Consider the following 24,184-nt stretch of genomic DNA (forward strand, 5'->3'; position numbering starts at 1 on the left):
AGAAATGCAATAAGTTTTTCGAAGGACAGCTAGATCTGCCATGTGCTCTCTTGCTTGCACATACTCTGAAGAGCAGTTATTTCAATGGTAATTCCTAGGAAAGGCCCATGGCAGCCTTAATTAGGAGAATAAGAACTTTTCTATAGTGACTGATGGTCTTTATGATTTTTCATTTTCATTCCTACACTTTGGAATTTCAGTGATTGATGATAGAGAAGCATGTTTATTGCTGTATACAAGTGCTTTCTTCCTTTCTAAACCAGAAGATTATCCTACTGTATAAAATATAGATGTTTCCATATTTTTGTTTACTAAAGTCTCCTATTTTCCAGTATTAACTGGATAATGAGCAGATGACTTGCAGTTTTCTGGAGACAAATGCATGTATTTAATAGAGTTTTTTAATTTTAAAAAATCACTTTTGAACTTGTACAAAACATGGCAAGCAAGTTGTTCAAATTTAAGATTTGACAGCTTTTCATCAAAGTCAGCTTTGTATACAAGTGGAGCTAGGAAGTGAGTGTGAAAGTGCAGTTATATTCAATTGAAGTAGTTATATTCAATTGAAGTCTCTGTTTGAAAGAACTACTATGTTTCAAAATTAATTTTTGATTGAAAACCGTTTGCCAAGAGTCAGAAATTTATGTTGGATCATGTTCACCTTGGAGACCATTGAAGGAAGGCCTATATAAAGTGCCCAGAAATATAAGTTATATCCTATCGCATTTCGGCAGTTCTAACACTCAGGTGAAGTTCATAATTTGACAAATAAAATAACCTTGCATCTGAATTGGTCACATGTCTTTGCCATCTCTTGTGAAATTGTGATGACACCCAATGTCTAGCTGCCTCCTAGATTGGACAGTCCAGCTCACTTTCCAGCCTGGAAGATGGGCTGCAGTGGTGTATGTGCGACCACCAGCCCACCAGCCCATGACCATCAGGATCCAAGGGTTCACAAGTCTCCTAATGTGTTTGGTCCTTTCTTGTGAGTATGAGCATAGAGAGACAGATGAAAGTCCTGTGGTGTATGAACTGATGGAAAGGGTCTTTCTCAAACTTTTCCACAAGAAAAAACCCAGGCTGTGTGCTGCTGTGGCTACTTGAGAAGAAAATCCAGAAGCTGAAATTGTGTGGAGATAGAGGCTTGAGATGAAGATTGATTTTCTAAATATTTTGAGAAGCAGTTAAAGATTGCTTCTATCAATCACTATTTTGGTCTCTTTTCCATCATGAAAAAGTGCATTTTATATTTTCTTGCAAGAGAAAAATGTCTAGGTGACCAGCCAAAATAGATAATTAATTTGACTGCCAACTGACCCCTGGGCTTTGGTGGACTTTGAGTTTTGACAAAAACAGAAAGTAACACATCTCTAGTTCCTCATTGCTACCCCTTTTGGAGAGCTGGGGCTGATTTCAGGTTATGGGTGTACAGTTCATATGGGGACATAAGGTAGTTGTGAGAAATAAGGTGACAAGTAAAAGACTAATTTAAATTAATGTGTGCATTGTGTGCAATGTGAGGGACAGAGTGCTGACTGAAGTAAAATACTCTTGTTGGATCTAAGTAAGGTAATATGAGTTTGTGCTCTGGTCTTGCACTGTCAAAAGACATAGCACAAACAAGGATATCTGTCAAACTAGATGCAACATGTGCCCTGAAATTCAAACCTTCAAAGATAAAAATAAAGAATAAGAATTCAAACTTCAAAAGATAGGTAGCTCTTTAGGGTTTTTTCAGTGGTGGCATACATTACAAAATAGAACTCCTAGAGTTCATTCTCAGATAGTCATCTTCTGTAATGGGTAAAGGAAGAAAATGAGTGAGTGAGATCTGTCAAAAGAGAAGTTGCTTTTCCTTCCAATTTTGCATATTATGTAAATTAGCATTTTTTTCCTATAATTTCAGGAGCCCTTAGGACTGTACAAGTAGAGACCAAAAAGCATGAGCCATTACAGCAAAAGAATGGATAGATGGTATTTGTTTAACTTTGTATTGGGGTTTTCTGCAAGTTTGATTTCAGTATGTTGGAAGGTGTACTTTGTTTTTTCACTGCCTACTTCTACCATGAATTCCTGCAACCAGTGGTGATGTGTGACAACAGTTAGCCCCACTGTGGTCATGGGATACTCAAGATTTTCAGTGTTGGTGATTGTACTGCTGGGAGCATGATTTTAATATGTGCTGTAGGCAGGTGGTGGTCATCTTATTCTTGTACAGCGCTGACCACATGCTTAGGATTGTATTGAGAAGTTTGCTGTGGACATCTGCTTGATCAGTAGCTAAATGTCCCTAAAGTCACTGGAATAGTAGCTGGAGGCCTTCAAAGTGCACAGAGCGGGGATTGCTAGTTGGAAGATCCTCAGTAGATACAGAGGGTTTGGTAGAATTTCTTGATATATGACAGATTATATACAGTTATATGCAACAGCTGTGGTTTAGTTTATAGTGAAAGGTGTTATGTTCATGATAATGTAATATGGAATGATATAACTGAGCATAGGCAACACAATCAGAGGTTTTTACGTGTACTTTTAGAAGGGCTAGAGGGAGAGCACACTCTTCTGAACATGTGTGGTTCTTTTTTAAAAAATAAGGAAAACCATTTCTGTATGTCTTGTTTAAAATAGATAATCACATTAACTGACAGAAATCGTCTGAGGCTGCCTTTGTTAGAGTGTGTTGTGCTCAAGGTACTGGTTTTGAATATAGTGTTGTTGAATCTTTTGGGTCCTCCTAGACACCAAGGAGACCTAAGTACATTTTTTACTATTTTAGTGCTCTCTTAAGGCTTTCATTGGGAATGGTCCCATTATTTTGAACACTCTTGAAATGCAGCAGGTTGCCAAGGTTGTCAGTGAGAATTAAGATTGCAGATACTCTTTCTAATAATCAAAACTTGAAAGATGACAGATAGATATGAGTTTCACCAAGTCTTCATGCATTCTTGTGTCTGTCTTTCTGGATCACATTCACTAATTTGCTAGTATCACTAGCAAATAGCAATATCACTAGTATCTTAACAATGTTTGCACATACCTTATGTTGAGCATGTCAGCGATGAGTGGTGCCTTTTAGAGGCCCAGCATGATTATGAGTGTTTCAGCATATGTAAGAAATGCCCACAGGCAATGGTGAAGGTGCATGTGGGAACTTTGTAACCAAGTAAATACGATAAAACCAACATTCCTTAGCAGAGATATTTGAAGCTGGGAAACTTCTCTTTGTCAACCATGGTATTTGAACCTATCCTTGAACCGTATCATGATATTGCCTCTATTCAAATTTGTTCTTGTAATATTTTCAAATGATAGGAGGAAGGAGGTGTGAAATGTTAACTGTGAGGGATTTTTTCTTTTCTGAAAGCCAGTTGTTTTTGGTTTGACTGAGGAGCTCTCTAATTAATGCTACATATTATGATTGATATCCATGTAAATCTGTAAGAGTCATTGAAAATGTGCATGCCAAGAGGCACAGTAAATAAATGTAGTAAATACCTTCTCTCTGTTCGTAGAAAATGGCCTGTATATGCTGCAATGTACTTTACTGTGTCTGTATATGTTTAATAAGTTCAACTCACGTTGTACCCCCATATGCAAATATGATTGATAATACTTTAAAAAATGAGATAGAGTAGTCCACCTGCTGTGCCAATGCTGCCTTGTCATTTTAACTATCTTCTGTGTGTTTCTTTTTCAAACACAGAAAGCTACAGAACTCAAATAATATAAATGGTTTAAATTTCCTATCACCTTCTAGACTGTGAAATAGAAGAACCTTGAGATGTGTGGTACATCTGTTTCTGCTGACTAATAAATTGTATCATTTTTCAAGATAATGGGAAACATTCAGCAGTATATGATTTTCTAGAGGAGGTAAACATCAATTAACTGTAATTCACAATGTGTTTAAAACAATTATTCTTTATCATTAAAGTCAATAATATGCACATAATATGCATATCAGCCCTTGGTGTAGTCAAAATCAATACTGCAGTTTGGGAGTTGTGGTCCCTGGACAGCTTTGTCTAAGTATTGATTTTATTGTCATTTGTATAAGGTATGAAACAAATTATAGGCTTCCCTAATATCATTAATGTAGCCTCACTAATGTAGCTGTTGTAGCTACTCAGTTTATGGTTTCTAATAATGCATGAAAAAATAATACAGAGTTAATGAAGACATTGAGAAACACAATTGCCTAGTATGCTAGATTTAATTATGGAAGGCCAATGCCAACATATAATATATTTTGAACAGTTTACTGCCCAGAGAATGTGTGAAGAGAAGAGCAAGTCGTGTGGTACTATGCAACTCAAGTTCCTTTACATCAGACAAAGTTCCCCTGGGTCCAGGAAGCAGCAATTTGTTGTTCAGCTTTCTATTTACATAAAAATAATGTGTACGCTTGTGCTGTGCCAAAGGCAAAGGTTACTCCTTCCAGTTACTGGAGAAAATAAAAATGTAAAAGCAGGATAGCATGTCTCTTTTTGGACAGATTTATAACAGTTATCATTACTGACATAATTTGAAATATGAGTTAAATAATTTAGCCCAAAATGTGATTTCTTCCCTTTATTGCCTCTTTATTGAAAAGGGTCTTCCCACCATGCCCCTCATGTTTTCATTAGTATTCTTCCCATCATAGCTGTTCCTTAGGTCTACCTCTCCACTCCACCTTAACCTTCTAGGTAATTTCAGGATTTCCCTGAGAAGCTGAAGATACCAATCCCACCTTTTGCTTTCTCCCATTCCACTTTGAAGCACTCCTTTTTTAGACAGCCAAGCTGTTCTTAAGTATCAGATTCAGGTGTCTACTTTTCTTCTTGTCCTTTTGTCCTAGTTTAGGCCAAGGATGTGTGAGGGTAGAGCCTGGAGCCATGTGGGCTTGTCTAGGCTGTTACTCTATACACTCAAATCATTGCTGGTGTGTGGAAATCAGGGAGTCTGTCTTCTAAGATAAAGAGGTCATGGCTTCTGGTGGAGGAAAATGGGCAGTACAGAGGTTCAGCAATAATTTTCTCCTTTTTGGGGGGAGTGTGTGGTGAGTGGAGTGGTGGATTGGTGCTGATCCCAACTGGAGGATTTGTCTAACATTGTGGGGTTTTTTGTTGTCTTGGTCTTGGGCACAAAAAGTGTGGGTGTGGAAAGTTTTTGTGCCATTACCTTTCATTGTCTCAGGCTTGTGGGAAAAAACATGGCATAGGGAGTGGTGGGGTGGCACCATATGTGGAGTCAGTGTGTTGGACTTCCAGAGCATTTTGCATGTAATCACCCTCTCTTATACACTGTTAGGGTTTGCTTTCTTATCTTGCTGCTGTTTCCAGTAAGTTGTTACCTCAACCCATAATTTCTGCCTTTAGTTTCTCTCACCTGAAAGAGGAGCTAGACAAAAGGGGAGCAGCTTAACTTCCTGGTGGGCTTTTTAAGATAAAACCTTAAAAGGACTAGTGTCAGTTTCATGTTCTACCCCTAATCTTGCAGTTTTGATCGTTTTTCTTGTGCTTTCCCTGGTATCTAAGCACTGCTTGCCTGCAGTCTTTTCCTGTAAGCTGCCTATTTAATTTTTAAGGACACACACACACACTTACACACACACACACACTTACTTTGACCATTGCTTTTCTTTAAAGGAAAAAATATTTACCTCCATATCCATTTCCATTATCCTGCTTCAATTATCTACATAATGCATTTTCAAAGCAGCAGCTTCAACTTCTCATTTGGTGGCTTTCATGCTGAGGGACCTCTTTGTAAATATATCCAAAACTACTTTTTTGTGCTTTAATGTATAATAAAATATCAACCAGCCTTTCTGCTGTGCTGAGACTACAGCCCATCATTCCAGCCCATACCATCTCATTCTTTAATTGTACTTGCTCACTTTGTCTTGTGTTAGTCTTTTATATGAGGCTGTCATCAAGGTTCTTTGATTTTGGGGAGAGGACTTGTACAGTGTGAAACATAATACAGCATAATAAGAGAATAACACATTTCCTTCATATCAAAATACTTTCATTATGTTATATTTAAAGTGAGTGGGTCACTGGTACTATTGAAGTAAAGTTCTCGTAGCTGTCTCACAAAGGTGTTTGGCAACTTCTAGGAACATGCTGTGTTTCATCAGAAGAGTCTTTATGGTGATTTTGTTGTCTCCTACCCCCCTTTTTTAAGCAAAAGAATTGTTCTTTTAGCAAAGAATATTAATAGATTATGGAGATTATTATCTTGAATATAGTGCAGATCATTACAGTGAAGTTCAGAAAATGAGAAAAAAACTCCCCAAACTTGTTTTATTTAAAGCTTTCTCATCATGTGTTTTCCTAGTTCATAAAATTAGTAACGAATTTTCTCTTACAGGTAAAAGTGACCCATTTTGTGTAGTTGAATTGAACAATGACAGACTGCTGACACATACTGTCTACAGGAACCTCAATCCAGAATGGAACAAAATCTTCACATTGTAGGTGTTTGGATTTAGGTGGGGGGAACAGATGGACAGTGGGTTTTGGGTAGTTTTTGGAGGTGAGGGTGTTGGAGAGGGAAAGAACAAAAATACTTACTGGTAGTTCTAAAGGAGAATAGTGATGACATACTGATATTTCTTAACTAAACATCCAAATATGTTTTGAGGATTAAAAACATGAAAAAAAAAAAACCAAACAGAAATGGTATAATTTTAAACATTAAAATGCCAGGACTGTTTCTTGGAAAGCATGTATGCGTAATGCTATGCACACCAGACTCCTGTTAGGTTCAGCAAGAGTTTCAAGGGTCAAATCCAGTATGATGGATTTGCCCCTGAAGTTTTGAGTGGGGAAAAAAAGATATTGTGAATATGACCTTTATTAAAATGTAGTTGTTAACTGTAAAAAACATTAGACAGCTACGTAAAGCTAGAAATTCCATATGCATTTATATTTCCCTGAATTTATGATTAAATACTTTCTACTTATTTCAATTTACTAACTGCTCTTCTCAAAATACCATCTGGTATCATACTAGTACAAGCCCGCCGTTCCCAAAAATGCAGTCTAAAATAATTGACTGGGGAGTGATGTGATTGGTTCTTCTATCCTTGTGTTATTTTGAAGACAGTTAAAGGCTTTGACAAATTAGAAAAAAGGTCTTACACAGAGAAAATGTCCTTGTTGTTTGCCTTGCTCAATTGTCTTTCTTTTTTTTTTCCCTTCTCTCTATCTGACTGTAATGTGACACCAATGAGTAGAAAAAACTGATCAACTGATCACTGCTGCTGAAATCAGTAACAATCCTCTGCAAAAACAGTAGAAGCTTTAGTTTTGTGTACACTTACTTCACTTGATCGTACATTAAAATGCTATATTTTGCCCTTAATGTCAAAACTCAGTGTGATTTTAATTTTTGTTTCCCCTCTAGATTTATAATTCATATATTTAGCAGGTTTTCATGACCTGCAGTGAGCTCTCAGAAATTAATTCAGAGCAAAAGAAACAAATCTCACAGTAGCTGTACTTTTCAACAGCTTATTACAATAGTTCTCAATTCTGAAAACCATTCTAAATTGTTCACTAATATATTTTTAATTATTTACCAATAGAGCAAATAACTAATTCTTGACAGTGTTCTGTGCACAAGGAATTGCCTAGATTTGTAGAGGACAAAAGACTAATCAGAAATTGAATAGAAAACAGCTAAAGGCTTTCAAGGCCTTTCTTCTATGTACATTTGCATTTATATTCAGATTTCTTAATTAATTTTTGGGCTAGCAATCCCTCAGCTGGAGGAGTATATTTCACTGAAGTTGAACTGCTTTGCTTGAATTTGTATTTCCTGGATCAGCCATTCAATTAAATATGAGTTCTCTCAAATACTTTTTTTATTCAAATAAGGGATATTAATTTTTTACCCAAAAGTTTACATGTAGAGTGACATTTCCTGTGCATGGCAATGAAGTGTTTAATAGCTTGCACTCTTTTTTCCTCAGTTGTACCTGAGAGATGCATTGTTCCATATTATTTGTTCTTTATTTGCTGTAATTTGTTGTATATTTGTAATTAAAAGAGAATTTCAGAAACAAAGGACTTGTTCTTAGTGCAAGAATAAGCTCTTGTAGCTTGTAATTATTTCCATTTACAAACCTACAGGTTTCCCTGTATTTGCAGTAAGAATTGCCACAAGGGTAGTGTTTTAGAATAGCTTTTAAAAGCTCTCTGTCCTTCTGCTGGTGGCTGTAAATCCCCCAGTACTCCTCCTTGCAGGTCAGGCAGTGCAAACCCCAGGCAGGAGATTTAAAGCAACATCCTTCAGAAAACTTGTGCTGGAAAAGCCTTGCAGAGAGAAAGAGTGATAACTGCAGCCTTTAGAAAACATTTTGGTCATAAAAAGCCTTGCAGAGAGAGCGAGACAGAGTAATCATTGCAGCCCTTAGAAAGCATTTTGGTTATACACAGAGATGTCTCATTCACTTAATCTCAGTTCTCCTCCATGGCTTGGAAAAATCGATGGATATCTGTGTTAACCTTTTATAGTTTTGTCCTTGGTACCCACTGGTGTAAGTGACTTCTTTCTTCTGTGTGTTCTTCTCTCTTTGTAGCAATATAAAGGACATCCACTCAGTGCTTGAAGTGACAGTTTATGATGAAGACCGTGATCGAAGTGCTGACTTTCTAGGCAAAGTTGCTATACCATTGCTGTCTGTAAGCTTCATTCACCTGACATACTGCTCTGAATTTTTCCCGCTGAAGGAGGGAAAGAAAAAAAAAAATAAAAATGCAGCTCTGAGTCTGTCATTTCTCAACTAAGGTCTGTAATAAGAACACTAAAATTTTAACATACTCTATTCACGGCCATGTTGAATCCCATGATAGTTAATTTTTCCTGACAGACTCGGTCCTGGTAATGAACAGGTACTTGTCAGACTTGCCACAGTTGTTTTGGGTTCTCTGTCAGTTTCAGCAGCTGGGGGTCAGGGGTCACCGGGGGGTGTATTCAGCGGAGACCGCAAGACAGACGGCTGTCATGTCCTTTTCCTGCAGATTCAAAATGGTGAACAGAAAGCCTACGTCTTGAAAAACAAGCATCTGACAGGGCCAACAAAGGGGGTCATCTATCTTGAAATAGATGTGATTTTTAATGCTGTAAGTCTTAACTTTGGGTTTTTTTGTACTGCTAAAGAGTTCAGTTTCATGAAAGCTTTTGTTCCTGATTTGTAGAGAATTTCTGACATTCCTCATTTTCTCTAAACCTAGATGTATACTTCAGAATACTCTTCTGCCACTGCTTGGCACACCCACTCTTTTTGTTGCTGCTGCTGCTGGTATTGCTGCTAATGTGCAGAGCAGCAAATCTTGTCTCTGTGTATGCTTATGTGTCCCAAGCTTGGCAGCCATGACTTGAAACTTGGTAAATTTTGTGAATTGAAGCTTGTGTAACTAGTGAGAAGCAAGTAAACTGAAATACTGACACGCATTTTAATGCATAGGTGAAGGCCAGCATACGAACCTTAATGCCCAAAGAACAGAAGTACATTGAAGAGGAAGACAGACTGTCTAAACAGGTAAAGAGTAAGGAAACACTAATCCCTTCTAAAATCCTTAATATCAAGTGTGCACATTCAAATATCTGGTATCCTACTGCTGAGAGTAAAGAATAACATTTTCATTACGTGTTTACAAAAGAATATGATATGTTGAGAAGTCAGAAACAGAATACATGGGTTTAATGTGTCTCCTCTATAAATTGCTGCCTAATTTCCATGAAATACATGAATAAGAACACAGTTGAAACCATCAGGTTTCACACATATCAGATTATTGCACAGGTGCATGTAAAATTAGTCTTGCAGAAAATTTTGCTGTTAACTTTGACCCAAAAGTTCTTCATTTGTTGCAGGGTAGAGTCATCATTCTTTTAGCCAAATTTCAAGGAAGTTATTTGACTAAGGTTTGAATCACAGGTCATAGCAGACTGAAATTCTTTGGAATCCCAGGAAGAAGAAATGTCTTGACTCTTCCTTTTTTCTCTAAATATTCGTGCTACACACAATTTTAATGCTTTGGTAAAAAATTATTTAAATACACATATTTTTCTGCACTCAAACTACTTTGGGCTCATTTTTTCTTGTTCCACAAATGTTGTATCTTAAATGGAGAGAATTTGTTGGACTATGGGAACAAGATCTTTGTTGTTTTCAATGAAAAGTCAAAGGTCTCAGAACTACTTTCTTTGTTTCTGAAGGCTTGTATACTTAAGCATGGTTTAAATTACATGCTGGATGAATTTTATATCAGTTTATGATGGAGTTCATAAAACAAAATATTTCAAGAGTCAAAATATTTTTTTATTTGCAATTTTCAGTAATGCAGTTACTAAAGCTGAATTTTTCACTACTATTCCAGCAAAGAAGCAACAAAGCCTTTTACTCAAGATTCATTCTTCTTCCTATTTTCATAAATGAAAGTGGCACTGTGACTTTTGAAGATGGCAGGAGGAGTAACCATTTTCTATGTGTCTCAGTAGAAAGAGACACATAGAAACAGTATGAATCATTCACTGGTTTGTCCACTTTTTGTGGTGAAGCGTGTTGCCATTTTAGAGGATTTAAGTACATTTTCCTGAATCAAAACCTAGAGTTGTTTTGTGTTACATATATGTAATTTGAAACTGTGTAGATTACTTTAGTGAATACTTAAAACAATGTTTTCAAAATACATCATGGCAGACAAATTTGTTAAACAGGTTAAATGGTGCAGATATCTTAATTATATTAGAGTAGTCGTGTTGCATGGTTTCAGGTTAGTGTCCTGCAGCATCTTTTTATTAAAAATGGCCAACATTTGTTAAAGGCTTAATGAAACTGAAATCTAGTTAACAAAATAATTTGTGGCATTTTGCAAGTGGCTGAATGATGAACAATTTTTGTACCATCTAGAATTAAATTCAACAAATACCAATTGACACAATTAGCAAATTGTCTCTCTTCCAAGTCTCAGATTTTAAACTAACTTGCTCAATTTGTGAGCTCGAGAGCTTAATATTTTCTCAGCCTTTCACCCAAATTGAGAATGACAGTATTGTTAGTGTGAGCCTCTCCTGAAACTTTTTGGTGTTTTGAAATACTTTCAATCTTTCATCTTTTTAACAGCTACTGTTGAGGAACTTCATGCGGATGAAGCATTGTGTCATGGCACTCATTACGGCTGTCTGCTATATTAGCAGTTGTTTTGACTGGGATTCTCCACCAAGAAGTCTAGCTGCTTTTTTGGTATGATCTTCTTTATACTATTTTTAATCATCCCAGTGTGTTTTTTGTTCTAGATGGAGAGACAATACTGTGTAGATTGTTGTTTTCTTTTTAATTTATTTAGAAGTTCACATTACAATAATATCATAAGTCACGTTTATTCAGTTTTTTTAAAAAGTAATTAAGTTTAAAATGTCACACAAACAAGATAGAGTGGTTTTTTAAAATTTATAATTGTATATTTATAATAAAAAAGTATTTGATTATATAAGTTGCAAGCAGGTTATGCAAATCAAAATAGAGTCAGTCAACTATGGATAATATATTTCAAGCTTCTTACAAATGATATCCATTAAATTTTGTTTGGTCCCCTTGCATATTGAATAATGACTCTCAAAGTATTTTTGATTACTAATTATTCAAAGGTGGTGTTTGTAGATTTAAAAAATCCACCAAAATAAAACAAACCCAACTTTAAAACTATAAATGCAAACAAATTAGTACCTTTTAGGCAGCAAGGTCTAGTCATGGTTATTAGTGAATGGTTTTAAGTTAACTTGTTTTTAGCTATTTAAACAAAATTTCTATTTCTTCAGGAATATTATCTTCATTAGTGTTAACCTTGTTTTTCTGTTAAATTTGAAGAATTCCAACCACAATTGTAGATTTTATTGTGTTACCCAGATAAATACCACTTTATTTTTAAAATCATAAGAGCTACAATCAGGACCATTATTTTTTCATTAGAGAGTAGAAATGTACACATGGACATGCTTTCTGGAATGTAAGTTTTTTAAATTGACTGAGAGATACTGAGATTAGTAGCCACTCCACTATGATTATGAACAGGGAAGGGTTTTGGCATAACTTTGAATAATTACAGACATCATCTGGTGACAGTACTTTTTACTTGGGCGCCTGAAGGTCAGGTTCCTCAAATTTGAGGAAAACAAATCAGGCATTGGAAGCTGACGGTGCAGTAAAATGGGATAGTTGGGTCTGTCACTAAGTCACACTGTTTTGCAGAAAGTTTCTCCTAGCAGAGCTCTGTTTTTACTGTGTTGCTTGTTAAACCCTTGGTTGCCATGTTCATTGGGAGTACAGGAGGTACATGTGCTATTTGAAGAGCCAGGGCGTTGTACTTTTGCCGATGTCTGTAGTAATGGCACTGTGTGGAAAGATAAAACATGCTTGCTACTGTTTGCTATAGAAAGGCGATCTATCAGTCCAGTTAAAAGTTATGAACACTTCATAGGAAAATGCAGGTTTCAACATAAAACTCAAATGTTCTTATTGCTATTACTGCTTTAGTTAGTATTCATCACTCTAAGTCAGATTTTAATATGGATATGGAACACGCAGCTGTTGCCAGTGGAAGAAAGGAAAATGGAAAGACGTCCTATTCTTTGGGAAAATTATTTTTATTTTCCCATGGCACACTGCTGTAGACATAGAAGTAGTGGTGTTGCTGTTAAACTGTAATTGTTTCTGGTCACAGAAAAAAAATCAGTGTCACAATAAGTAGTAGTAGTATGGAAAACAGAATTTAAGTAGGGAGGTCAATAATCAGTATATGTTATTATTATAGTTACAGTGTATTGCAGTAGAAACATTTTCCTGGTTATATTTTTATAGATATGTTCATATTTTTCATACCTATTTATATAGAGAGACATATAAAAAAAATTCTGATTTTCTTGGTTTTCTTACAGTATTTTTTATTTTTGCTTATGTAGGTGTTGCACTAAATTTTTATGATTATATCTGGCTGTGATTGTACAGGTGTATTCCAGTTCTGCATCCAAAATGCATCCTGTGCTTTTTGACCTGATATTATCCTCTCCAAGGATCAAATCATTCCTCTGTCAGGCAAAAGAAGTCTTTGCTGGCCAAGTCAAATATATGTGAATTTTTATCATGATTATAAGCTTTTGGTTTAGATGGTTTCTGGACTTTCATAGGCTGTTGAAATCTCAAGAGTGATCCACTTGCTTGTGCTACGATTATACGAATTATACTTGCACTAAGGTTACATTTGAATTTAAGAGAGTGTATAAAATAAATGTACATATATGTTTCATTTTCTCTTCACTATTATACAAATTATATCTCCTTGTGAAGTTGTCTTCTAGGGGCTAGAAAATCTCACATTGAAATGTCAGTTCCGGAAAGGAGTTGAGAAACAGGCTGTTCTGAGGGTATTCAGCTCTTTAGCCAGACTAAGAAACAACATATGAGAAGTAAAGCTTTAAACTAACCGAATCTTCTACCCCGTTGGATTTGAAAATATACTGTGATGGATGCATCCTGATACAGAGTTACAGTTATTCCACCTAGGTTGCATATGTAAGGGTTGATTTTTTGTATCTCCCAATGCCCCATGTTCTTGGCATTACAATTATGGATACTTTTTTACCCTGTGACTTTTCTTTCTGATGGGGATATGGGGGACCATAGGTGAAGAAATTCTGGCAGAATAGCTCAGTTTTCAAAAATGTAATTTCTAATACTAATCAGGAAAGGAGAACTATTCTTGGAAAGCTGCAGAAAACTTTGATTAATATGTTAACTATAACAAGTTACAGTTACCTGCTTCATATGCCTTCGGCACTCTTCACTGCAGTTCTTTTTTAAGTCATTCTCCTTGGACAGTTGCACTGTTAGTCACCAAGGCTAACAATGTTCATTGAAAGGGCTTGCTGATTATTTACACTCCTGAGCTTATCTGTCTCAGACTTTCACATTATTTGGGACATTTTAGGTACAGAAATGCTGTATTAAAGTTTTAGGATGACTCTTTCCAAAATCTGCTCAAAGGCATCAGGTCAATGACCAGTGTTGCCTGTGCTGTTCATAGACATACAGAAACTTCAAGTTACATTTTCAATGTTCTAGATGATGATGCTCTAGATGACTTCCTCAAATAAACATTATTTTACCTGTTTCTATTAAACTTCATAAGCTCATCACCTTCACTGGGGATTTTGTCTGAATAACTGAGAGTTTTCACTCCATTTCTTTTTTGTTTTTATGCTTTGATAATTCACAGCAGAAGAAAAATTTTATATATATATATATATATATATATATATATATATATATATATATATGTATATATAAACTGTCATGCTGATATAAATGTGATGTGTTAATAGCTGTATTTTTCCAATAATTAAAGATATTAATAAATAGCTCATGAACCATAGGTTGATCTGGTTAGCATATGACTTTATCTTAGAGCAGTTAGAAAATTCTATATTCTCTCCTGCTTTTTTGTATTTATTTCCTGTTAAATAAAGGAAGTGCATAGCAACAACATTAAGTTAATATTTGAATTCCAGAACAGCTTTATTATATCACATGTCTAGGCTGATAAAGAATGTGTTATGTACTTATATTTTGGCTTCTAAAGACCTAAACATAGTGGAAAAAAACAGAATATGTAGAGAGCATTTGCTATAAAATCACATCTTTTTCTCTGTTTAAAACAGACCTTTGCAGTATTTAGCAGTTGTTTTTTTTTTTTATTACTATTTGGTAATTATTATCGTACATTTCAAGAGGAAGAACTTTAGTAAAGTATGCAAAAGTGGATGTTTTTTCTTCAGATTAATCCACTGTGGGCACTGAAATGTCTGCTATGTTTGGCCTAATTTCCATCAGCTTCTTAACCAGACGTTTCTGTTCTTATAGATGTCAGTGGGTGCAACATGAGAGGAAAAAGGTGTGTGTTCTTTTTTCCGATACTAGCAATTCTGACTGAAATGAGCAGAAAAATAATTGGACGATGGGGCTATCAGTAAAAGGACACACTTCAGTGAGTCAGTGAATTATTTTATGGGACAAACTTTAATCTTGAAATGGAGTTGTAAATAATTTGTGCTACCATCTATCCATTTGGAATTCTTTTAACTATTTCAGTCATTATACAGTAAGTACTGCTGTGTTTAACATTAACATTTGATACACATTTAATTTCTGTACTGCTCCATGGTCCTTCGGGAGCTTTACTCTAGTGCTACAGGAGAGAGACAAAGTATTGATCAGTTAACATTTCATCTATGTATGTTGCAAAATTAATGAAAATGCCAGACAAAAATGTCAGAGTGCATAAAAAGTTAAAATTTAAATTTGGTAGTTTAATGAAAAGTTTAAGATGTGCATTATCAAAAATGTCCCCTTGCTTTTAAAGTATTTTTCATAACTGAGTTACTAAAGAGAACCATGTATTTTACTTAGAGGTACACTCAACATGGACTATGAGGGAATATATAATCTTCAAAGTGTTTGGTATCCCAAAATGGCCTCCATAAGTTACTTAATTGCCTACTTGAATATTTAGCTGTTACTCGTGAAATAAACTTATTTCGTTTCTCACTTGGAAGCAGAGTGCCCTCACTTGATGAACATACATGTTTTGCCTCAAATTAAAGCTTCTTATGAACACATTCTCCTATTCCTGTTCTTACTCCTTTCATTCATTCTATACATGCACACACTGAGAAGATACTTCTCTTTCTTTTTTCAGCCTCTCAAATATAGATAAAATTACTCTCCCTGCATCCAAGTAATTTGTCAGGTCTAACTCACCTTTGCTTTGTCTTCTAACATTACAGAATTCATGTGTGAAAATGACATAATAGTGTCCCTAGCTTTTGATTAAGTGTTAGTTCTCTTGCACGTACGCCATTTAGTTCTGGAGGTGTCACATTAATTAATTAAAAAGGAAACAGGATTTAAAAGAGCTGGTTCCTAGAAGAATATGCAAAGCAATTTCGTCAATTTACTGATCTTTTCCTCAATAAAAAGGGAAACAATCACTACTATGTATTTTGGAAGCAATGTCACTCAAAGAAGAAAGACAAAGGTTATGTTTCCAGGAGATTTGATATGATACCATCAAGTGTTGGAATGCATTTGTCATAATCATTACGTATATTCTTTATTTTTTTGACACTGTAATTGCAAGAGAATCAGAATTTCACGTATATTAAAAATCTTGTAGATGTTCCCATCATGGATACCATTATTGAGGATACAACCTCCAATAGCTTTTTTTGCTAAACCTGGGTGAAATGTATCATCAAATTATCCTTGCCATCTCTTGTGTATAATTTGAAATTTGAGTAAGTGCTGGTAAGGTAGTTGGAAAAGCTTTTCTTATCTCCCAAAAAAAGCCTTTCCAAAAATTGCTGTTGCCGTCAAAACTGTGTGTTCTCAAAAGAGAGATTTGCAGAGGTAAAGTGACATGGCAATGGCAAGATTAATTTCTGATTATGGCAAGATTGATTTCTGATGCATGTTACACACATGTGTAAGCATCTTTCAGGTTTTTGTCATCTGTATCCCCACCAACAGGTTAGAAAAATAAGTGGACCAAACTGCTGTGAGGTTTGGTGGGGTTTTTTTTCCAAAGTAAAACAGACAAAAAGAAAAGTGGTCTAAGTTCTGTTTCCTCTCCTCCTAATTTTCTATATATCAGCAGGACGAATGTTGGACATCTTCAAAATTACAGTGGAATTTAAGCTTTTTACAACACTTAGCTATACTTTGTGCCAAGCTTTAGAAGGTGGAATTGGAAACAAAAAATAACAGAAAAAAACCCCCATGTATATACAACCAAAGAGATCCATTAGCTATTAATACTGAAAGAACATACCAGCACCAGCTATGATTAAAAATACACCTCTTAACTATAAGAAATGGGTAATTATACTGGTTTGGAAAAACTGGTGTCATCAGTCCACATCTTTTGTTTCACAAATTTGTGTTTGCAAATCTGATACAAAGAAAGACATGGGAATATTTGTATATGTAAAAGCCTCTTTAAGTATTTTATTGTGTTTATAAAAAGTCACTTTCATTTTACTTTCTTCACAGAGTGACTGCATACTTGCTAAACCAGTTTAACAGTGAGATTTATTGCCCAAGCACAGACCTGTGCTATTTTCAGTAATGTAGAGCATCCTGTGTGCTGTCCAGCTACTGTCCCAGAAGAGTATGTGTCTGTCTTAGGTTCTCTGTCATTTCTGCCATCACCATCCAGGTGACTGGGGTGCCCACTTGAGGATGTCTAAAATGGCACTAGCTCTACCTTTAAGCACTTTAATTGCTCCCTTAGGTGTTTATTTTACCTGGTGTATATTTTAGTACCTAACTAGATGCTATTCTGAGTTTCTTCATAATCTTAAGGCATTAAATCTCAAAAAAAAACCTAGGCTGTGTGGGGAATCACTTTCCTTATTTTGTGTTTTATCAAACAAGAATGCACTGCAGCATAAAACATTGGTATCCCATGTCTTAGACTTTTCCTTCAATATTATACCATTTTCCCCATCTATTTTCCTTTGAAAGCTGACAGTATTCTGAAAGTATTTAACTATCAAAACTTTTTGAATGCTGTTATAACTTGATACACCAAAAAGTGTGATGGATGAAAATATGGTTGATGAAAAATTGTGGAAGTTGACAAAAACTATTATTTACTCTTCTGTAAATAATAAAAGTTCTAAAAGCCAGCTTAGATGTCCTATTAAGATAGTGATGTGACTAGAAATCTGGGCAGCCAGTTAGTGTGAGTTGCAGACTTACTCTGCAGTATGTTTCTGATAACCCAAGGTATGTACAAGGCAGTCCCCCACTGCCTTGTGTTACTGGAAGGGTTGCAGAACGAATCATTGGGCCCCCAGAGAGGGCTTGCATTGCATCACCAGTTCTTACTTGCATTCTCCTCTTCAGTGCATTAAACAGTACTGAATGAAAAACTTTGCACTTGAAGGAATTCAGACATCATTGACATTGAATTTGGATAATTACTAAGTAGCTTGGGTGTTCTAAGGTACTTGTGTACCCCATCACCCTCAGGTTCCCTGAGGTGCTATTTCACAGTTATCTCAGAAGATTTTGGCCATTTAAACTTCCATGACTTAGATACTGCACATGATTGAGTTATAAGATATCTTTTTCATCATATTTTAATGATAAGTATTATGAGAATGAGCATGTTATAAAGTCGCGTTACTGAGTGTTTTACTTCCTTTTTTTTTAGTAGGGATGGGTATTATAAGGTTTGTTTTGAAGCAAAAGAACTGTAGGACACACTGATTTCTTTGGGCCATTCAGTAGTTAAAATAACATAATGTCATGTTTTGCCAAAAGTCGCAAAGTATTAACAGAAGAAGCAGATATGTTGGGTTTGGGAAGAAAAGCTCAAGTAAGGTCCATCAGACGAGAAGCAATTGTTTCAAATCTTTCGAAAATACAGTATGCAAAAGGCTTAGAAAGGACAGAAATTAAATTCAGAAGTTAAACTACCAGTTCTTCCTATTGCTCCTTAAGGAATCTTCAGTGTACTTATCCCTGTAGAGTAGTTGTTTCTTTAGTAGGTATGTAGCTGGTAGGTGATGACATAAGTATCTCAGTGGAAAAATTAAGGAAAAAAACAGTTCTTTTCAATGTGCTGGATTTTACTGGAGTGAAAACACTTTAGACCATTTTGTAACATTTCAGAAATGCATAAGAACTATATTTCTATTGCTTATATTGTTTGACTCACAATTTTATAATTTCAGTTTTGGTAGCTGAATGAGAAGTCCAGGCTGTTAACATAAAAAAAGCCGTAGAGCATATCTTGTGTCTACTAGTGCCACATAATGCTATACGACTAACAGTAATTGCTTTTATTGATGATGTAAGTAAAGCTTTAAAAGAACCCAACCCCAAGTAACCATTGCAAAACTTACATGTGAAGTTATGCCACTTTTTCCTAAAGAGGGAGCATCTGCCATACCTAGCTTTATCCTATGTTTTAAGCAAAAGAGAGGTGCTGCATGCTTCCCATTCCATAAATGTATGATTTAGACCTGGAAAGTGTTTGAAAGCTAGTTTTGTTCTTGTAAATCCCTGATGGGTGGTGATGCTGCTTGTGGTGATGATGATACCCCACATGTGAGATGGACTTGCAATGCAAGAAACTTTGTTTCCAGTGGAACTCCTATGAGATATATAGGGAAGTCCTGTGAAAGCAGTGGTCTTTTACAATTGTTTTTTGTCAGAGATAGGGAAATTTCCTTGTGACAGAGTGTGAAAAAGCCGTCGCGCTAGAAGTTGTCCCTAACTTGAGATAATGAGTCTGTGTACTGAGCAGACAGTTTTAATATCAAGGGGACAAATCTCTGAAGGGTGACGTTGCAGAAAAACACTTATGAAGTTTACAAAGGGTGGATATTTTTACTTTTCTTCTAAATTATGTATGAGTTATACAGCCATTTATTAGCATAATTTTTATTGTATAGTTTCAGTCAAGGTTAATGAAGTTTCCACTCATGTTGTTTTCTGTCCCTGAAAAATTAAGAAAACATTTTCCGAAAAATAGTGCTCTCCTGAACTACTTTTCTATGTGCTTTTCTCCTATCCCTCCCAAGGCAGTACCTAAAGATCGTGGCGACAAGGGTGAATCATGCAAATTACCATCCAGACAGAATGTTTTCTTAAACTTCTCAGTTAAAGGCCAAATTTGTGGTTGCAGTTTTATGAAGAAAACACTCTTGTAGCTTTAGCCACATCACTGGCAAAGCCTGCATGTTTGCAATGACCTATCTTGCATAGTAACTTTTTGTACTGGCCATGGCAATATAAAGAGGAGCAAAAACTGCCTCAAAAATCATTTTAGTTAAGTATCAATGCAAGAAACAGTATCATCTAGATAGCTTTTAAATACATGGAACGCTTAACAGAATGTTAAATTTTTACCAAGTATCATGCTTAAGTGATTTAAGTTCTGCAGGAAAGAAGAATTTCAGTTGACCTTAAAGTAAAAAGCCTGTAAATGTCATAACCATGGGTTTGATGAAAGCAGGGCTTTTTGTTTGATTTTTTTTTTAGCTTATTTACTCATAGAAAGAAAAAAAAAAAAAAGAAATTTATACATGCAATCTGGTTAATACTTTGCAATAAACAAGGAGACATTATTTTAAAAGTATTTTTTATTTGGGTTCAGCGGCAGATGGTATTTGTTCCAGGGATTAACACTTACCAGTAGAAATAGTAGAAATAACTAATTCTGTGACTCTAATTGTTACTGAAGAGAAAAAAAAAATTAATAGCTGTAAATCAAATGGCTGCCACTGATGTTGAATAGACTTACAACTGTATGGCAGATCTGTGAGTTTGTACATTTTCATGAATAACATCTACACTATTACTGTTGTTCTGAAGTTACAAGAAATCAACTGCTTTCCAGATGTACAAGTACTCTATGGGGAACCCACTGATTTTCAAAAATAAAAAATTTGACATGATTTAGTCTTATTTATTTGGGATCGACCACTACTCTCACAGCTGTTATTAGCACTGCAGAATTATCTGTTAAAACTGGTATTACATAATTGGAACTTCTGGTATTTCCTTATATTTTTCCTCAGTTCTTAAGTGCTTGCATCTGTTTAGAATTTCTCTCTCTGTTTCTTCCTGGTGCTCATTTACAAGGCAGTGAAAAAAAATCTCTTCCTTATCTCAGACCAGAAGGCACAGGTGCGTGCATTTGAATCTTTATTTTCCGATGACAAATCCTTAATTTTCCAGGCAAAGCTTGTTTTTTAAAATTAAAACCAGCTAATTCCTTTGAAAATGGGTAATCAATACTGTAAGGAATACCAATAATGTTTATTAAAGCATATTTTCCTTTTAAAAGAAAGACTGAGTAATTTTTGCCTTATATACAGTATTCTTGTTTCTCTTTTGTCTTGGAGAAGAAATAATACCAGCAGATGATGTATTCCTTTAACATGAGTTAAATTTAAAAGTAGGTTTTTTAAATATTTGCCACCATATTAATTATTACTTGCTTAAAGAACTGTTAGCAGAGGGATTCTGAGTTAACAAACACATCATAGCATTAGTATATAAAACACAGTATACTTTTCCCAAGACAATGATTACCAGCATAAGACCACATTAACAGCACTTAATGCTTGTTCCTTAAATGTGCTTGATTTTAATCTCCTGGAAATAGTATCATAATATTGCAGCAAGTAAACGTGGAAATGTATTGGAATGATTTATTTTACAGTAAAGGTAACTAATGCCTTGTTTGAGCTTTGTTTCTGTATTATATCACTCTCTTCATAGCACTGCAGCTTTACATCAGCCAGAATAGGGTTTTTAATCCTGAATATTAAGCTTCTTTAACATAACTCCAGTGAAACACATTAAAAAGAAGTTATTTCTTCATCACACTCTATTAGCTGGAACATTTGGAAAATAACTGCAGTGTGTTGGTAGGTCTTTATAATGTAGTATTTTCATATTCAAGAATCACTTTGGCTGTGGTTTATGTAGTTTTAACATTTCTGCTTTGCTCCAAGCATGCTTCAGATTTTTATTAGCTACTTTGATTTCATCAGTATGAACAAGATACATCTCTATAAATTACTGATTCACTGGAGCATGTTTCTTTGGTTCAGAGTTGAGTGCTCTGTCAGCCCCATCCATTAGATGGTGGGCCAGTCTGGAGTTACCCGCCAGAGCCTGGGCTGCCCACACAGGTCAGGCACTCTTCTGCCTCTCCCCTGCAGCACCTGCACAACTGCAAACTGAGACATGCCCCATTCAGCCCTGCAAGAACAGCTCTATTGTTGCCTTTTCTGAGGGAAAATTATTCCAGTTCTACTTCTGAATTAAAAGCAAGGCTGTTAATACCCATGGGATGTTAGGCCTCACTACTTTTTTGAGAAAACAAATTTGCTGTAACTATATCTGTAATTTAGTAGCACTTGGGTGCAAATAGAAGCTACATTGTATAGAATGCAAGGCAGAAAGTAAGGGTTTGTTAAAGCCATAAAATGGTTGGGTAACCATTGTATATCCAAGAGCTGCTGTATCAAAGCAGTAGGTTAAGTAAAAAAAAAAAAAGAAAGGGAGAAAAAAGAAACCAACCCAAACCATACACAATAAACAACAACCAAAAAACCAAACCAAAACAAAATGAAAAAAACAAACAACAAAACCCCAAACTTCGCAAAACAAACAAAACACAAAAAACCCCAAACAAAAAACCACAACAGCAGTAACAAAAACCAACCAAACAAAAAAAAAAATCCAACCAAACCTCAAGAAAATACATTTATTACTGCTTTACCATTAACCATCTATTTTGAACCTGCTTCAAACAGTGTTAAAGAAGTAAGATTTATGTCTATATGGACAATATAGTAAAATGGCACATTTCCCAAAAGTTAATGTACATTTGCCTTGATCAACATCCTACTCAGAAAATAGTCATGGTAAAGGCTACTCATCTCTTTTTCTGCAAGTTTTTGGTTTGGTTAAGTTTTGCTTTCTTACAGTAAATGCAGCAGAGCTGTACTGTTCTCAAGTGCCACCTTCTTGAAGAATATGATGTCAAAATGATTAAATACACTTTCCCTTTTGTTGGTTGAGTCTTGAATGTAGGATTTCATAGGAAGAAATAATACTGCTTAAAACCTTAGTCCTGTATGCATAGCCAGTGCAAATGATGCTGTTGAGGCCAATCAAAATCTGTCAAGTATTTTATTTCATCAAAGTTCATTTTTACAACTGGGTGCTTGTTCACTGCCTTACATCCTGATTAGGCAGCAAATGTGCTAACTCTCTCTTTTCCTCTTTTTTTAAATATGAAAAAAAAAAAAGGTGTTAGGAGTTTGATCTTGCTGATTAGCAAAGTTAAAGTTAAGAACTTAATGTGGTTTCTAATCATCTGGCAGCTGTCATTAGTGAGTGACAATGCAGCTAATCCTCCCTTCTTCCCTACCCTGACACATAAGCCTACTCCTCCAATTCTCCCCAGAGCACCGGCAGCCACCTCCCGGCACACTCTCGGCTGAAGCTGGGAGCAGGGAGTATGTATCTGACTTGGGATCTGAACCTGGGAAACTCTGGTTAGTATGCTTCATTGTCTCCAGATCACTGCGCTCACCCTTCTGCTCCTTTACTTACAATGTCTAATATGTCCGATTTGAATTAAATTATTTTAATTAAATCATTCCACTGTTTCTCACAGTGCAAGACAGTTAAGAGCTGTTACTAGCAGTGTTATAAATCAGGTGTCCCCTCTTGATTTGGCCAAAGATAAGTGTAGATTCTGGCATAGGCAGAGCAAAAGGTGTATGTGAAAAGAGAGTCAGCACTTAAACTGGAACTGAGAGATACAGGAGTTACTTTCATAAGCACCAGAAGCATTCCTGCTGGTATTTTTCTCTCAGCATTGTGCCACAAGCAATGGGTTCAGTGTTTGCAGGGAAGGCAAAAGGCTGAGAAGGGCGGGGGTTTGTTTCTGGATGAAAATAAACTTCATCTTGGTTTATCTCTGTCCTGCCATTTACCAGTCAGAGAGTGTAACAAATGCTCAGTTGCATCGCCAGACAGTTTTTCATAGATAACTTCTCAACACTGATGACACTGCACTGTGGCACTCTGAAGCTTGTATTTATTTTATTTTCTGCAGACATTATTTCTTTCTCACATTGTTTCTATTAAAAATTGAAAAGTCTGTCTCCCTCAAGATGCAGAGAAGAAAGTAAATCCAAAACTCTGAAGAATTTCTAATGCAGTAAGAGTCTTTTAAAATAGGGGATGCCTGTGCTCTAAAATGTGATTATTGACTAATTAAATTCTGTTGCCTACCTGGCAATGACAAATGCGGCACTTCTCTGAGACCACTTTAAGATCTGGCTGGTAGAACCAGCAACCCCGATACCTCTGAAGTACAGGACTATTTGCTTGCTCTGTGATGTATCTTATTTCTGCTGAATTTTGATTTTTAGAACTGATAGTCAAACATAAAATATATATTGGTTAAAAAAAAAAAAACAGATTCTTTCTGGGTCACTTTCAGTGTTGACTTGTATGATTTTTTTTTTAAGTTAATGCAATTTAAACATAATTTTAAGTTTCCCAACATGAAAGAAAGAAATGAAATAC

The 24,184-nt window shown here is 35.5% G+C and overlaps 1 protein-coding gene across 9 annotated transcripts in view; it reads left to right on the plus strand.

Moving 5' to 3' along the window:
• MCTP1 (multiple C2 and transmembrane domain containing 1) overlaps positions 1 to 24,184 on the plus strand; it is a 215,661-nt gene that overhangs the window by 105,690 nt on the left and 85,787 nt on the right. For all 9 annotated transcript variants that reach the window (XR_005255499.1, XR_005255497.1, XR_005255498.1 and 6 more), the window contains 5 exons: positions 6,361 to 6,463; positions 8,576 to 8,678; positions 9,018 to 9,119; positions 9,464 to 9,538; positions 11,126 to 11,245. Coding sequence is in view for 6 of the 9 variants with exons in the window: in XM_038125803.1 (XP_037981731.1) it covers positions 6,361 to 6,463; positions 8,576 to 8,678; positions 9,018 to 9,119; positions 9,464 to 9,538; positions 11,126 to 11,245 (503 nt within the window). In the remaining 3 variants the exon portion in view is untranslated. The remainder of the gene's footprint in view (positions 1 to 6,360; positions 6,464 to 8,575; positions 8,679 to 9,017; positions 9,120 to 9,463; positions 9,539 to 11,125; positions 11,246 to 24,184) is intronic.

Source organism: Motacilla alba, chromosome Z (genome assembly GCF_015832195.1).
Source record: "Motacilla alba alba isolate MOTALB_02 chromosome Z, Motacilla_alba_V1.0_pri, whole genome shotgun sequence".
NCBI classification, from domain to species: domain Eukaryota; kingdom Metazoa; phylum Chordata; class Aves; order Passeriformes; family Motacillidae; genus Motacilla; species Motacilla alba.